This window comes from Rousettus aegyptiacus, unplaced genomic scaffold (assembly GCF_014176215.1).
Source record: "Rousettus aegyptiacus isolate mRouAeg1 unplaced genomic scaffold, mRouAeg1.p scaffold_m13_p_1, whole genome shotgun sequence".
NCBI classification, from domain to species: Eukaryota; Metazoa; Chordata; class Mammalia; order Chiroptera; family Pteropodidae; genus Rousettus; species Rousettus aegyptiacus.
Genome location: NW_023416284.1, coordinates 21,054,866 through 21,072,655, shown reverse-complemented (window position 1 = coordinate 21,072,655; position 17,790 = coordinate 21,054,866). Strand labels below are relative to the sequence as shown.

General features: G+C 42.6%; 1 protein-coding gene across 5 annotated transcripts in view; it reads left to right on the top strand.

Moving 5' to 3' along the window:
• CSMD2 (CUB and Sushi multiple domains 2) overlaps window positions 1-17,790 on the top strand; it is a 544,176-nt gene that overhangs the window by 294,843 nt on the left and 231,543 nt on the right. For all 5 annotated transcript variants that reach the window (XR_001597587.2, XR_001597586.2, XR_001597588.2 and 2 more), the window contains exon 10: window positions 1,315-1,436. Coding sequence is in view for 2 of the 5 variants with exons in the window: in XM_016150537.2 (XP_016006023.2) it covers window positions 1,315-1,436 (122 nt within the window). In the remaining 3 variants the exon portion in view is untranslated. The remainder of the gene's footprint in view (window positions 1-1,314; window positions 1,437-17,790) is intronic.

Genomic DNA, 17,790 nt, shown 5'->3' with positions numbered 1-17,790 from the left:
CAATTCTGACCCAACAGCCTCTTGCAAATAACCCTTGGACAACCCTCGAGCTTCTTGCTTCAAACGGTTTTCATACTTATTTCCTCCACTTGCCAGTGGCCTTCAGAGAGGAGGGATTGTTTCTTATACATTTTTCTCTCTCCATACTCTGCCGGGCACTCAATAAATGTTTCAATGAGTGAGTGCAGGAATGAGCTCATGAAATGAGAAGCGATGAATTATATCCGGGAGCAATAGAAACTGCTTCCTGGGACAAGTTTATCTTGGCCCTCTCCACACACCAAGGGGAGCTGTAGGATATTTTGCCCCATCAGAGGAAACCAGGTTTGACATCACTTTCATTTTACCTACTTAAGCTTCTGAGTTTGCTTGCTATTTCTTTACCGTTAGGCACTTTGCCTACGATTAGGATAAATTGCCATGTGGGCAGCCACGGAACAGGCTCATAGAACTCTTTATTAAAATAGCTGAGCACTAACATTGAAGAATGAAGTGTCTAGAACTAAAGAACACATTTTTAAAGAAGGCAAACACCTAGGTACAATGTAGTACCTTAACGGTTATCAATCACTACTTAATCTAATTAGTTTAGAAGCTATTTTAAAGAGCTTAATTAGATTAAGCTGTGATTGATAACACTTTATATCTACTTGAGTAGAGCACTTCTAATTCACCTAGAATCTTTATGCTTCCAGTCAAAAGCCTATTTTAGGCTTGTGCTACGTGTGGGGAAGGAATTGGGGAAGTCCTTGATTGGCACTGAGATCATTCGGGCTGCCTGGACCTGGGCTGATTTGGAGGCCTTGGCAGAGTCCTTGGGCACAGAAATTCTGTGACCTAATCGGGTGGCCTTGATAAAGATATCCTGGGATTCTACTTCAGGAAGCCTGAGAGCAAGTGAGAAAACACAGACAGGTCAGTAGAACAAGGGGAGTGGGTATCTTAGCAGGTCCATAGGTGCTTGGGGCCCACCTCACTTTAGGTTGACATGAAGACTCCACCTTTTTGGTGGAGATGAGCTGCTGATCACCACGGAGTCAGGGTAGGGAGCTCACTTAGCCTGACCATGGAAATTCGTCATTGCCTACGAGCAGCAGGTCGGGGCATGTGGGGCCTGCCCTCACCTCTATGCTTCGGGAACTGTGACTTCCCCTTGAGCCTGCTGAGAACCAAGGGGGAAGAAAACAGGTAGCAGGTTATGTCTGGGATAGGACTGTACAGACTTCAGTCTCTTTTGGGCTGGGGGTAGGAGGCGGGGATGGGAACTGGACCTAGACTAAACTAAAAGTCTTGTCTTCCATCTCCTCTCTGCAGCCCGCATGTGTGATGCCCACCTTCGAGGCCCCTCGGGCATCATCACCTCCCCCAATTTCCCCATTCAGTATGACAACAACGCGCACTGTGTGTGGATCATCACAGCACTCAACCCCGCCAAGGTAAGACTCTTGGAGTGGGGGGAAGGGGGGCGGGGGGTGAGGAGTGTCCTTTGGGCAGAGCTGGGTTGGTGACCGTTGGCCTACAAGGGGTTTTGAAACCCAGAACATGGTCGTAATAGGTTCTCTGCGGACAATGCTTAAATATCATTTCTATATTAAGTAGATAAAAAGAATATTTGTAACATACAAGTAAAATATAAAGACTATTAACACAACAAACATTTTTTCCTTAAGCTGAAAGTATAGCCAGCTCTCAGCTTAAGAAAAAGTATCACGGTTACTTTAATGATGTATGTCCCTCACCAATCCCAGTCTGTTTCCTGTTCCCCAGTAAACACTACTTTGATCGTGTACTTATCATTCCTCTGCTTTTCTTTATAGTTTGAACATAAATGTGTATCCTTAAAATTACATTATTTAGTAAGCCAGCATTTGAACTTCGAATAAATGTAATCATGTTGTAGATATTCTTAATCAGCCTCACTCAAAGTTATGTCCCTAAGATTTATGTATGTTGTGTGTAGTTTTGCACTGCTATATACATCTTTTCACAGGTTTATTTCACATTTAGTTTTCTTCCTGTGACATGCCCTTTGTTCTCATAAATTTTACAAGTGTCTTGCCAAGACCCTCAGAATAACTTGTTGTAATCTTTAAATATACCAAAACTATAAATCAGTTGGAGAAGAACTGATATCTTTATGATACTGAATCTTCCAGTCCATGGGTATGGTATAGCCCTCTGTTTACTTAGGACTTCTTTAATGGCTTTCAATAAACTTGTGTAATTTTTTCGTCTATTACGAATCTTGTATATTTGCTCCTAGATATCTTATATGTGTTATTGCTGTGATAAATTGTATCTTTCAAATTTTTATTTCCTACTTGTTCCTTGCTTATATTTAGAAATGCAATTAATTTTTATTCTTTGATTTTTTTTTATAAAGTCTTATAAAAATTTATCTGTGAATTATTTGAGGTTTTCTACATAAGTCATCATCTTCAAAAAAATGATGGTTTGTTTCCTCCTTTCCAATCCTTTTACCTTTTCTTCATTCTTTTCCTTGTCCCAATGTTCTGGATTGAACCTCAAAATATAATGTCAAATCACTGTGACGACAGTGGTCATTCTTGTCATTGTTCGATGGTAAATAGGGTATTTTTACTTTACTTTTTCATCATTAAGTATGATGTGTTCTGAAGCTTTTTTTTTTTTTTTTAGTTTATATTTTTCTCTCTAATTCTAGTTCATTAAGAGCTCTTATTGTGAATGGATGGTGAATTTTATCAAGCACCTTTCTGTATTTATTGATATAATCATATGATTTGCTCCTTTAAACCTACCTTGCATTCTGGGTCTAAAACCAACTTGGTTATTTAGTATAATCAGTTTACACATGCCTGTATTTGGTTTCCTAATATTTTATTTAGTAATTTGCTTCTATTTTGTTAATGAGAGTGGAGGGGTTTTTTCCATGTTACCTTTGCCAGATTTTTTTTTGGGGGGGGAGTCAAAATATTGCTAACCTCATATAATGATTTGGAGAATGTTTCCTCTCCTTCTATTCTATGCAGTTATTAGTGGAGGACTGGAATAACTTTTGTCTTTAAAGTTTGGTGGAACTTTTCAGAAAAACTTTCCAATCTGATGTTCTTTTGTTGGAAAATTTTAAACTATAGATTTAATATTTTAAATGACTAAAGGATTATTTAGATCATCTTATTTTTTTAGACCATTTTTTTAAGTTTTCAGATTTATTGGCTATAAAATTCTATATACTATCTCATCTATTTTTACTCCCTTTTTTATTACTAACTTTGTATCTTTTATCAATACTGCCAAAGGTTTCATATTTTGTTATTCTTTGCAAAGAACCAATATTGGCTTTATTATTACTTCTTTTGATATATTTATTTTCTATTTTACCCATTCTGCACTCATCTTTATTTCCTTCTTTCTATTATATTAGGATTTATTTTCTTATTCTTTTTCTAACATCTTAATTTTGATGCTTAATTCATTATTTTCTAATCTTATTTAAGCTTCTAATGCTATAAATTTCCCTCTAAGAACTATTTTGGCTACATTCCTACAGGTTTTTACATGTAATGTAACTGTTATAGTTTAGTTCTGAGAATTCTCCAATTTCCATTCTTTCATCTTTCAACCATGACTTATTTGGAAATATTTCTTAATTTCCAAACAAAGGATTTTTCTAGCTGTCTTTTGTTACTAATTCTAAAGTTTGTAGTCAGAGAACATTGTCGGTATTTGACTTATTCAAAATTTGTTGAGACGTGCTTTTTGGATCAGAAATGCTCATTTTTCACATATATTCTGTGTGCTTGAAAAAAATAACCTGTATTTTGCCGTTTTTGTGTTCTAATATGTTCATTATATCAGGCTTATTTATTGTGCTTATATCGTTTATATCTTTATTGATTTTGTCTTCTTGATCAGTCAGCTGCAGAGGAAGGCATATTGTCTATATTTCCTTGAAGTTCTCTTGACTTAGCTTTATATATTTTAGGACTGTGTTATCAGAGCATGCAAGTTGAGAATATATATCTTACTGGTGAATTGAACTTTTTCAAAATAATTATGTAATGAATCTCTTTATCTATAGTAGTGTTTTGATCTTAGAGTTTGTTTTCCAAAATATTACATCAGCTTTCTTTTGTTTTTTGTCTAATAAATCTTTTCCTCTTGCTTTAAAACTTTCTAATTCCTAATGCTTTATATGTGTCTTGTATGTAGGTGGATTTTTAAAAATCCATTCTCACGATCTATGATATAACTGAAAAGGTTGGATCATTAAAATTATACAATCCTTTCTGTTCTTTTAGGGTTTCCCTAAAATATTAACATGCATATTTAATATTTAATAAAGTCTAATGTAAATAGTAATTTTATGTTCCTCCTGAAAAGTCAGAGGTCTTAGAACACTATGACTTTAATTAATCCCTCCCAATTCACCTCTAATGGGTGTATTTTCTTGTTTCATAATCACAAGTCATTGTTGTTATTATTTAATAAAACTAATGTCCATTTAGATTTACTGATATATTTACTGCTATTTTGTTTGCTATTCTTTCTTGCATATTAGTTCTTCTCTTTGGAGTTACTTTCTTTCTGTCCAAAGTACATGCTTTAAGGTTTATTTTCTTATTGATGACAAACTTTCTTAGTTCTTGTTTGTTAACATGTCTGTTTTCTCTTTCTTCTTCTTCTTCTTCTTTTTTTTTTTTTTTAGCCGAAGCAACCCTTGGTCGACCTCACAGATTGCAAGGACCTTGTCATCTTATGATCCCTTATTTTTTATTTTTTGTGCCCACAGTACCTTGTCTTCCTGGATGGTCTCCCATCCTAACCAGGCCCGACCTGGCTTAGTTTTCGAAATCAGATAGGATCAGGCTTGTTCAGGGTGGCATGGCTGTTGATTTTCCTTATTCTTGAAAGAACACTGGTATTCACTAGATATCCAGTCCTTGGTTGATATACTCTCTGCACATGGGAATATTCCAGTGTCTCGTAGGTTCCAATGTTGCTGTAAGTTTTTTGTTAATTCTCTGAATAACAGTCTTCTGGCTGCTTTTATGATCTTTTCCTTTTCTTTAGTTTCACTATCACCTGTCTAGTTGTGGATATAGTCGTATTTCTCATACTTGATTTCATTAAGCTTCTTGAATCCATGAATTGTGTCTTTCATTAGTTTGGGGAAATTTTTAGCCATAATCTTTTCAACTGTTACCTCTCCTTTATTCTCTCTATTTTCTGTTTCTGGAAGTCTGACAAGGCACTCTATCTTCTCTGTTTCTTAACTTCTATCACGTTTTCTCTTTTTCATTCTGTTCACTAATTCTCTGTTGAATTTACTCACTGAAGAATTGTTTTAATTTCAAACATCATAATTTTATTTTTATGAAATTCTATTTGGTTCCTTTTCAAATGTTTTTGATCACATGTATAGTCTCTTTTTCCTTACTCATATATTTAGATCCTTCTTTAATTCTTTAAATTTATTAAACATATTCTATGCCTGTTAATCTCAATATCTGAAATCTTGGCAAGTTTGATTCTGTTGTCTGTTTTTTCTTAACTCTTGCCCCCAGAACAATGTTTCCTTCTTTGTTTTATAACTTTTAACTATGTGGTTAGAACTTACAAACTTTATTTGTGGGAATTATTTAAGACCTGGGTAGAAGGTGGTTTCTTCCAGAGAAAGTTTACATTTGCTTCTGCTAGACTAAATTCGCAGTATGAAGGTTTAAAACCACCCAAGTAATCTGAAGGAATATTTATTGTGCCGGAGTCCCAGGGGAAGTTATCTGTTTGCTGTCCACTCAGCGTCAAGGTCTGAGATAAAAAAATCAGCCTCCAGAGGGCAGATTAGAAGAAAGACAGGCTTATTTCTAGTTTACCCCCATACTAAGGGTGCATCTTTAACTAGCCCGGCTTTATTCAAAGGTGTCCTATTAGAGTCTCCTACTTTGGTAAGGCATGACCTTTGTCTGTTATTCCTTCCTTTACACAAGACCTTGAAAACCAAAAATCTATTTTACTAGTTTTTAAAAAAAATGCACTCAAAGCCAAAGCCAACTTCATGCTCTGAGTCATATTTTGGGCCCCTGCAGTCACTGGATTTTTGACTCAGGAGTATTCTTTCTATATTTGTCTTCTGGGACTGCCATAACAAAATATAATAAATTGGGTAGATTAAAAAAATAAACATTTATTTTTCTCATAGTTCTATAGGCTAGAAGTCCACTGTGATGATGCCAGCAAAGTCTGGCGAAGACTTTCTTCTTAGCTTGTAGATGTCCTCCTTCTCACTGTGTTCTCATATGGCCTTCCTGTTCTCTGTGTACTTGCAGAGGGAGACTCCCTAGGGTCTCCTCCTCTTCCTCTTCTAAGGACACCAATCCCATTGGATAAGGGCCCCACCCTTATGTCCTCAGTTAATCTTAAATACCTCCCTAAAAAGCCTCACCTCCAAATACTATCACCTTAGGGGTTAGGATTTCAACATATGAGTTTTAGGGAGATAGAATTCCATTTATGCACTACCTTGTAAGATGCTTCTTTTTCTTTTCAAATTTTACTCAACATGTTAGAATGGTTTGATCAAGGAGCCTAGGACCACAGTGCTAAGAATGCTGGAAACAGATTTCCTCTGCAAAGCGTTTTACAAAGAAAGAGTCAAACCGTTTGATGGACCTAGTCAATGGAGAAGGATGCTCTAGCCACTTACGGGTGAGGATGGAGGCTAGACCAGAAGAAGGACTTACTACCATAAGGTTATTAAATTGTTGACTAGAAGGCTCTTTCTTGCGCATTGTTAAAGATGCTTAACTCTGTTTTCTTTTGAACCCAAAGGTGGAGTACAGGGGGTAGGTATAGGTAAGGACTGAGAATTTTCTGAGAAACAATTTGATTGATCCCAGAAGGCCTACCTTTAGCAAGTGTTTGATAATCACTGGCCTGGTATTGGGCACTTTACCATGTGTCCTGCAAGAAGGCACACCAGCTTCAGTTCCTGATGTCAGCCCCTCTGAAAGGCACTCCCTTAGAGTCGAGCTGTGCAGAAAGCTCTCTAGCATTTCCACAGGTTTTTCGTGGGCTTCAGGTAGTCTTGGGGGAGCCCAGAAAGGCTAAGTGGCATCTCTTCCTGACACCATGTGGTCGAAGATCCACACAGCACACAATAGTAGAAAGTAAGGTGTCAATGTGGAAATGCAAAATCTATGACTGAAGAATTGAAGCTGCCTGCCTGCAAACTACAGGAAAATGGTTAGTGTTTTCTTAACCCTGTTCACTAGGCCACAGCAGAGATACATGTGTGTCCAAGGACTGCCTACCTAGCCATCTTTGGGATGTCCCCTTGAGAATAAAAGCACAGCTTCTCGAAGTTCACAGTATGTTTTATGAGACAAGCATGCATTCGTTTATTGACCATAGGTAATATCTATGCCCTTGAAGAATGTGCTCATAGGAGAGAAGACATATTTGCAAATAAAAAACCGAAGTACAGATAAAGTACTAAAATACAATGGAGGTATGTCCAGAGCACTATGGGAAAACCTAGGAGGAAGCTGCTCACTGGAGGTTTTCACAAAGGAGGTGATATTGAAGGATGAGTAGGCTTGGAAATCAATGACACCGAATAGACATGTGCAAAGGCACTGAGGTTTGGAACAATCTCTTAGAACTGAAAGTAATTCAACATGCCTGGATCAAGATGAGGATGGAAAGGTCAGCAGGATCCAGATCGTGGTGAACCGACATGCTTACCATAGAGGCTTGGGTTTTATCCTGACGTGGATTTTGAAGGATAGAAGTCTTAGACTGTTGGTAATAACAATAGTAGCTCTCTTTTATTATATGTTTATCGTGCGCTGAGCACTGAGCTAATAACCCCCTGATGTAAATGGTTTTATTTCGTTCTCATAATATCATGATTAATTAGGGTTTAATAAACCCATTTGGTGGTTGAAGAAACTGAATCATGATAGGTTAAAAGTTATTAAATATTTCTGTAGTGCATGGTCAGTAAGGAACAGCATGGGATTTAAACCCGGTCTTTATGGCTCCATTGCCCATGCAATTAAGTAGCTGGATGGAACGAGGTCTAAGAGTAGCAGGGAGCGAGCAGGGTTGACAACACTGGGATCAGTCCTGGGGAGCATGAGGACCACTCTTCTTCTGAACCAGAGTAATAGCAAGAAAACCTGAGTTTTTGAAAGATTGCTCTGGCAGGAGTGGAAAGGGTTACAGAGGGATGCTGGAGGGGCGAGACCAGTTAGGAAGCTGAAGCGATGACCCAAGTATGAAAAATGGGAGCATCAACCAAGGCTTTGGAAATGTGGATGGGAGACAAATTTGCAAGAGATTTAGGGGATGGAATGTGACTTGGTGGCTGATTGGATATGAGGATTCAAGGAGAAGAAGGAGTTTATTTGACATCGTATCCCAAGTGACCAACACAGTGCCTGACACATAGTAGGCATTCAGGAAACATTTATTCAATGAACAAATGAATGATGACTCAATGCTTTCTGACTTGGACCAGTGGGAGGCTTTCAAAGGAAATACAAAAGGAGGAACAGGATTTGCAGAGTGGTCAAGAGGGAAATAATGGTACTTTTGAGGTGGTTTATCTGATGGCATTTGGATACAGTGTTGGAAACTGAATAAATCTGAGTTCCAGAGAGAGATTTGGGTGTTATCTCATCGGTACATGGGTGGGAAAAGAAGCCTCAGGAATGGGCAGCTCTTCTTGAAAAGAGCAAAGAGAATAAGACGATTCAGAATGGATCTGGGAGCACCATCCTTGTAGATGAAAGGGATCCCTGTCAGAAACAGAGAAAGGCAGTGTACGCGGTAGGAGAATCATGCTGCAGAATTAGGAAGAGTGTTCAACAGGATATGTCTGACAATGGCAATGATGAGAAAAGGCTTATTTGAAAAGGACTGAAGAGACCGTTGGCTTTGGCCTTGGAAGGAGATCTTTCAGTGGAGCCCTGGGGGGCAGAAATAGAAGGAATGGGGAGTGAATGGATGGAAGGGGAAGCCCTAGAGGCCAGGAGTGTAGACAGCCCTTTTGATGAGTTTCATGGTGAAGTAAAGAAAGGAGAAAGGACATGCACGGAAGAGGGAGAAGAGAATGTTTTGGGCCACTTAGGGTGTGTGTTTGTTTGTTTGTTTGAGATATTGGAAACTTGCATATGTTTGTAGGCTGAGGGCAGAGCAAACAAAAAAGGAAAGAGTGAAGATGTAGGATACAGAAGATGGTGAGTGAAGAAGGGAGGTTCTGGAGTAAATGAGAGGCCAATAGGATTGAGAATGCAGGGGCTCCCTTTGCAAAGAGTGGGTGAAGTACGATGCTGTTATGCGAAGGAGCCAAGAGTTCTGCCTGCAGGAGTGTAGAATAGAGCACGTGTCCTCTGGTCTCCTCATAGTCATGGAATGATTACGCATTCCCGGCACCTGAATATGCGCGGACATGAAGACCCTCCCTGGAATTCCATCCCCTTTGTAGGACCTCTGCTGCCTGAGCTTTAGAGGGAGCTAGGAATGTTCCACTGATGAGGCCTTCTCCACCCCAAGGGCAATAAGAAAGTCCAAAGAGAGAAATAAAACGTGCTGGTACGAGAATGGCCAAGAGCCTACGTCAAGATACCAGCACTGACTGAGCACCTCTTGGCTGTTCAGCCCTACACCGTGGGAATGTACAGTCTTACTGGGGAGGCAGGTGAATGATGTGACTCTACTCAATAAACTGAGAATGAAACAACTAAAAACACGCCATTCCATCATTCTGGAAGCTTGGCGGATTCAGGCAAAGGGAAAAGAAAACTCAGCTCCGTGTGCAGCCCCACATTTCCGCTTTGGCTGGATATCCTTGGGAAATGTAAAGCCCATCTTGGCCGTTGGGGCTATCTTAGTCCTTATAGTCTGTCTGCCCACAATATTAATTCTCAAACTTGGTTAATCATCAAAAATACCTGGAGAGGCTTTAAAGACACAAATTTCAAAGCTCTTTCCTCAACAATCTGATTCAGTGGATCAGGGATGGGTACCTGGAACCTATATTTTAAAAAAGCACTCTGGTGGTTCTGACCAGCCAAGCTTACGTGATAAATAATAAAGTCCTTCCCTCCCAGGAAAGCACACAGGGCCCACACTCACCCCCCTCAGGCAGCCCCAGCTTCAGCCACACTGAACTCCTTGTTCATAGACACGTCTGGTCCTTTAAGACCTCTGTCAGGGCTCGTCCTGTCCCAGTGCGCCTTCCTTTGTCCAGGCAAATTCTTATCCCCTTTTGAGACACATTCCAAAACCCCTTCTTCTGAGAAGCTTTCCTAACTCTACCAGGTCTTGCTCCTTCCTCTGTCCCTACAGCACCTTTTGTTTGTGTGTATCATATTATACTGTGTTTGGAATCTTCTCCTCCTCCCTCCCTCCCGCGCCCCACTAGCTCGGGAGTGCCCTGAAACCAGATCAGAATTTTATGTAGTACGTCTTCTGCAGATAGCACAGAGCTCGATACAGAGGAGGAGCTCAGCAGATGATTGATTACGTTAATAACCAATGGAGGACACCTGTCTCTATGTCAGGTAGCTTCTCAGGTATGGCCCCACCCACATTTGCCACTGCGGCCTCCTCCCGTTTAGGACCTTTCAGTTCAGCCTCCTAAAGACATGGCTGATGAAATTTCCGTGGTCAGGACTAAAATCCAGACCTGCGCCAGTGCCCCCTACCTGCACACATCTGCTTTTCTTTCTCAGCTTCTCAGCATGAACTCAAGACATATGATTCAATTTGCATATGAACATCACTGGATTTGATCAAGAAAGGTAATCCACTTTTGCTAGAAAAGAAATAGAAGTGAGGCAGGAGAGGAGGAGAGAGATGGGAGAGGGGGGGATGAGAGTATGACGGAGAAGGAGGGGGTATGGAAGGGAGAGAGAAAGGAAAGCTCATTTCATGAACTTCAAAGCCAGAGATAATAGCGTTTTGATTATTCACTCCTTGAGGATTATCGGTGTCACCCTTCCCTTTGTAGACCTGAAGAATTAAAAAAAATAACTCTCCAGGCAAGTGATCACTCAGTAGTGCAAATGTCAGGAACACATTCGTTAGCCCATTTGTTCAATCACTTATTCATTCAGCAAGCGTTTACTCATTCCCTCTGTGTGCTGAGCTCTGTGCAAGATGCTGGCTGGCCATCAGAGAGGTCAGGTACCCCCACAGCACATTTTTCATGACTGGGTGACCTTTTAAGGACCCCCTCCAAGTTTTAAACCTGATTCCTTTCCCTCTTACACTGTCTTCACTTCAGATCGTATGTTGACATTCCCCTCCCCCGGAACTGACTGTGGCCCTGATGTTCCCATACCTCCTCCTCTGGACTTGAAGATTAGCCTTGTCCCTTCCTCCAGCCAGGATTTGGTGCCCCACAGATTTGCCCTGTCCTCATGCTTCCCTGATTTCAGTGCTTTCCACACCGTATTGAATTTTCTGTGAATTCGTGTATCTCCTCTTCCAGGCTGTGAGCTCTGAGCGTGGTGGCCATGTTTATCTTGCTTGTCGTTCCCCTTCAAAGCTCACACTTGGCAAGTGCATATCAGCTGTCAAACGAATAAATGAGTAAATGAATCCATCAATCAATGAGCGAAGGCGTCATAAATGGGCGAAAGGGCTTATGACTCTTAAGGCCACCAAAGTTAAATGGAGATAGTGACCAAAGTTCCAGAACCTCTGAAAGTTCTCAGTCGCTGACCCTGGCTTTACTTTCTCAACCTCCTCAAAAGCCTTCCTTGTCCAAAATATGTAAAGAACTCATACAACCCAATAATATAAAAACAAAAACTCTTATTTAAAGACAGGCAGAAGGTCAGAGTAGATGTTTTCCTGAAGAAAAGATGTAGATAGATTGCCCACGGGCATATGAAAAGGTGCTCACCATCGCTAATCATTAGAGAAATGCAAATCAAAACCACAGTGAGACATCACTTCACACCTGCTAGAATAGCTAGTATCAAAAGGACAGTAAAGAACAAGTGGTGGCAAGAATGTGGAGAAAAGGGAATCTTCATTCACTGTTGGGAATATAAATTGGTACAGACACTATGGAAAGCAATATGGAGATTCCTAAAAACAGAACTATCACATGACCTAGCAATTCTACTTCTGGATATTTATCTGAATAAAACAAAAACACTAATTCAAAAAGATATATGTACCCCTATGTTCATTGCAGATTATTCACGATAGTCAAGATATGGAAACAACGTAAATGTCTATTGATAGATTAATGGTTAAAGAAGATGTGGTACATATACACAATGGAATACTACTCAGCCATAAAAAAGGATGAAATCTTGCCATTTGCAGCAACATGAGTGGACCTTGAGGGTATTATGCTAAGTGAAATTAGTCAGAGAAAGATAAATACTGTATGCTTTTGCTTAGGTTTAGAATCTAAAATACACATGAACAAGCAAAATGAAACAAAATGTATAGACACCAAGAACAAACAGATTTATGGTTGCCAGAGGGGAGGGGCATTGCAGGGTCGAGGGGTGGATGTAATGGGGGAACAGGGTCAAAGTTGCAGTCATATAATAAGTCATGGGGATGTAACATACAACATGGTAAATATTGTCAATAATATTGTATTACATATTTTGTACCTTTATATGATGATGGGGAAACTAGATATATTGAGTGTATACAAATATTGAATCATTATATTGTACACCTGAAACTAATATAATGTTATATGTCAATTATACCTCAATTTAAAAAACAAAACAAAACAAACAAAAAACAAACCCTTCCTCTAAGGTGCTAGAGGCTTATCTGCTTGAACTCCTGAGGGTCCACATCAGCCTTCCCACCAGTCTCCCCTCCTGCCCACCCCAAGAGCCAATTCTCCGGCCCTACCTTGGGAAGGAATCACCATGCAGGCTGAGCCTAGGAAAAGGGAGTTACTTTCCTTTCATGAGGTAATAGTTAAACTGACAGCAGCATTAGTTAAATGAGGCCGGGTGGGCCAAGGATAGCCCTCCGGAGCTCAGGGCTCAGAGAAGTGCTCTAAGAAGGAATAGGGGAAGTGGGACTGGAGTCTGGCATTGTGGAGGGGGCTCAAAGTAGCGGGGAAGGGGCAGGCCATGTAAAGCCCAGAGTTCCTAAGATGTTCAACTTTATCCTGAGGGTCAAGTGTTAGCAAACTATTTTTTGTGGTGACTAAAGCCTTTCTTCAGAACTGGTAGCCATTAGCTTGCAACTGGCTGTGATGTGCAGAAAACACCTTGACAGAAGCTTAAACAAAACAGTTTGTTTTCTCTACATACCAGACAGAGGTTGAGAGGTGCAGAGTCCAGGGCTGGTTTAGTCTCCAGCCCTGTATCGAGCACCTTTTATTTTTCCCTCTGCCATTCTTCTTGTGTGACTCTTGTCTCATAATCACAAGGAGGCTGTTCCACCTCTGTCCTCACGTTTGTATCCCAGGAAAGCAAGGAGAAAGGAAGGAAAATGCCCAGAGGATTCCTCAGATCGTCTCATTGCCCAGAAGCCTGTCATTTAGCCATCCTTAGCTCAGAGAGCTGGGTACGTTACCCAAAGTCAGGGTTCTGTTAAAGATAAATAAACATAGAGAGGGACATTAGTAAACCTCCACCTATGTCAGTCACAGAATCCCAAAACAAGTGGCCCACTCTGGCTCTTTCTCCACCTTTACTGGTGGCCCGTGAAGTACCCGTCTATGGGACCCTGAGCTGCCTGAGAACCCAGATTGGACACCATTGCTCTAGGCCAGAGGTCAGCAAAACTTTTCTATGAAGAGCTATATTGTAAATATTTTAGGCTTTGAGAACCATGTAAGGATTTTTTTGCACATTTTTCTTTGTAGTGTTCTATTTATTTTTTAATCCTTTAAAAGTTTGAGTATTTCTTAACTCAAGGGTCCATTCAAAAATGGGCCACAGGCCAGATTTGGCCCAAGGGCCCTAGTTATCCAGCCCTTGCTCTAAGGGAGCATGGGGCACAGAGTTTTTGGTTCAGAGTGAAGGAGGGGGAGCAGAGACAGGGAGCCCAGCTAGAAGGCTATGGTAGAAATGCAGGGATGAGACAAAACAACCTCAGCCTAGATTTCCTGGGGCTCCAGCTTCCCCCAAAATGCCCATCAGCTCTCAAGTCCTCTGCAGCCTCACCAAGACATTGGGCACAGGCTTGAAGGACTGGGATCCCTGTCCCTTGACTGGTCCTGGACAGTGCTCCAGAAGTGAGAAATGTCCTCTGGAACCCAGGGTGGGCATCTTCCGTGGTCCCGCTCCCATCCACCCTGACACTAACCCTAACCCTAAATCCTAACTTTAACCCCACGGTTCTCGGAAAAGGCGGCTGAGTGCTGAGAGGTATAGTCAACAGGACTCCCTCCCGCCTCTTCCCCTCTACGGTGAACACCAGCTCAGGCTTCCCTAAGCCCCCTCCTACTTTTGGAACCTGTACCCACTCCCGGCAGGTCTCTCTGCCTCCAGCTTTCCCTTCATGCCGAGTTGTAACTTCCCCTCATCTTCACCCTCAAATAGCCCACACTGCTTGCTCTGGCCTGCCAGGCAAAAGCCAAGCGCAGACTCCGCCAGGCTGCTCTCTTCCCTCCACTCCCCTGCCTGGCTGCCCTCCGTGCTCCTCATTCCTCTGTTCACTCATCACCACATTTCTTGAACAAAACCCTTCGTCCTGCGAGGGCCAGCACGTCTATACCTCCTTCCTGTGACCACCTTTCATCTCTCCCTTCTTTGTGATCCTCCAGCACTCACTGCACCATACCCTTGGCATTTAGATTCTGCTCTCAATTGTCAGGCCAGTGAGGTAACACAGGAAGCATCTAGCTCGTTGCTTGGCACATAGCAGGTGCTCAGTAATTATGTCCTAGATGATGGGTTTGTTTATTCATTTATCTAACGAGTGTAAATTGGGTGTCCGAACCATATACAAATGTCCTTCTTTGATCATGCTTGTTTCATGAGTTGCTACTCTCCTGCCTCAGAAAGGCATTTTTGTGAGCCTAATTGATCTGCACGTTAGTTAATGAGTCATTATAGGATCCTGTCTTTAAACAATGGCCAAAGGGTGGCGGGGAGAGCATCAGTACATTGTGCACTGAGACCCGTCCCAAAGCTGCAGTGTCTTATGCATCGTACTGTCTACTTGGCATCATTAGCGCCTATGTTAGGGTCAGATGCTCTACAATGCAGTTCACATCAATGGCTGCTCTAACCGGTGACGTGAGTCATTTTATGGCTCTGGTTTCTGGCCTTCAAAGCAATGTTTTCCCATTATAGGCCTAGTAATCCTATGCTCCCTTTTTTGGAGGTGGCATGCTGAGCCAGTGCCCTCTGCCCCAGGGTGGCAAGAAAGTGCAGTGAGGACCTTTAGTCCCTCAGAGGCCAGGCCCCTCCTCCTGCAGAAGGCACTGCCGGGCTTTCAGTATTTTATATGCAGCAAATCTTTGCTGAGCTGCTGGGATGCAGATAAAGAGCTTAGGAAAGGTTTGAGAGGACCAGTCATGCTCCCTACCTCGCAGACCTGAGAGTTTCTGGGACACTATGAGGGAGTAGAACAGAGTGGCAGAGAGCCTGGCCTCTGGCTGCCTGATACGTCTGAGTTCTACCACTTTGCTGTGTGATCCTAGGCAAGTTGCCTGACGTCTCTGTGCCTGAGTTTCCCATTTACGAAGTGGAGGCATTCATTGTAGCTCTCGTCATTGTAAGCTCTGCATGAGTTTATGTATGTAAAGTCCTCAGAACAGGGTCGAGCCCATTGTAGGTGTCAGCTCTTGCAGTTAAGAAATCTCACAAGAGAAGATGATCAAAACTGTGGTTAAGTGTCTCAAAGAATTATCTAGACAAGGGGATGGCAAACTACTACTGCCTGTGGGCCTAAATCTACCTTGTTGCTTCTTGTCGTAAATAAAGTTTTATTGGAACCCAGCCACTGCCATTTATGTACAGATTGAGTATGTCTGTGTTCACTCTGCAGCAGCTGAGGTGGGCAGTTGCAACAGACATATGGTCTGCGCAGGGGAAAACATTTGCTCTCTGGCCCTTTACAGGAACAGTTTGTCGACCTTTGTTCTAGATAATAACCCCTGTGAGGGATCCAAGAGCCTAGCAATCAGTCCATGCTGGAGAATCAGGAAAGGTTTGAAAAATGTTCACCCATTCAACACTGTCGGAGCCCTTGGCATGCCGACAGGCACTGGCAGTACAGAGGCAGTGAGACCTGGCCACCCCCCTCCAGAAAGTTCATGGTGTAGTGGAGGACCAGGCAAGCAGATCACTCACAGTACAGCAGGTAAGTGCTGACACAGAGGTGAGAGGAAGGGTCCTCAGGGGACACATGAAGAAGAGATGCTCAAGGATAAGGAGACATCGCTGAGGGAGCCAGGAGGAAGGGGAGGAATCTGTGCAAATAGGCGTCATGAATGGACCCACATGAGGGGGTGTCACACAGGAACTCAGGTGGTTACGCAGGCTGTGCGGCTGGGAGGGCAGCAGGGAGCGGATGCCAAGGACCCCTCCTTGTAGGTCATTCTACAGGGCGGGACTGGGAGGGTAGGAGACGAAAAAGATTCCAGCCTGAGAAGAGGACCTCATGATGATGACATTGGCCGTCAGGGAACATGAGAGGCAGCCTTGCTTGCTCAATGGGAAAACCAGAAGGGACGCGGCATCCCCACTCGCTGATGATGGTTACATTTCATCCCTTTTTCTAACAGCTGCAGCCTGCCAAGGCCCCCATGGTCCTTCACTTACAACATCGCTACAGCCCAGAGATGAGTCTCCTGGTTTTCCACTATCCCTCAATACTGTTGCTCCTAAAACAGAAATCTCATGTCATGCCTTTGCTTATAATTCTTCCGTAACTCCCCCTTGTCTTTGGGACAAAGCCCAATTCCTTAGCGTGACAGACAGACTTTCCTATCCTGGCTCCTCCTCCTTCTCTCTCATCACTTCCCCTCTTCCCCACCCCATTAAACAGCTCCAGATCAGCTAGGAGTCTCTGGACAAACTGGTCCTTCCATGCCTTTGCCCATCCATGCACCTGCTCCTCCCTCTGCCTGGACTGCTTTCCCTTCTTTATCCATTTATTGAACTCAGTTTACTTCCCAAACAGCCTGGGCTTTCTTACCTTCAGGAAACCTGCTTTAGCCTTTCTTCCAGCCAGTGGCACTCACCTCCTCCTGTGTCCTATTGCCCATGCAGTGCAGAGGCCCCACATAGATGGTACCCAGGCTCGTGAATGAGTGCAGTGGCAGTGTGCTTCTGAGGCATCTGAAGGCACCTTGGGCGAGGCTATGCTAGCACGCTGACAGTACGCGGGTGCTGGGCTGTTTGGTTTAGAAAGAGGAAACCTGCATAACTAGGAAAAACTATCCACAGGAACTCTCTCCTCTTTAGGTCATAGAGTAGAGAACAAAGGAGCACCTTCAGCCTCCCCACTGGGAGACTGAAGATCTTCATCAGACTAAAACCAGACTGACACAGACAGGAAGAGATGCAGATTAGACTTTGGGAGTGGCGCCTCTGTGTGCTGTCTTCTTGAATGGCACCACCATCCAATCCAGGCACTTGCCCGAACCGGAAACCCACAAGCCATCCCAGATCCCTCCCTCTCCCTCAGTCCCCATGTCCCTCGGTATGGCTCACCTGCGTCTCCGTTCCGTCTCCATTGCCCTCCTTCGTCGCTCACCTAGACCACCGCAGGAGCCGGGCACCGCCCTCACCATCTCCGGCCTCACTCCCGCCACATCCGTCTCCATACGAGCAGCCAGGCCGATGTTTT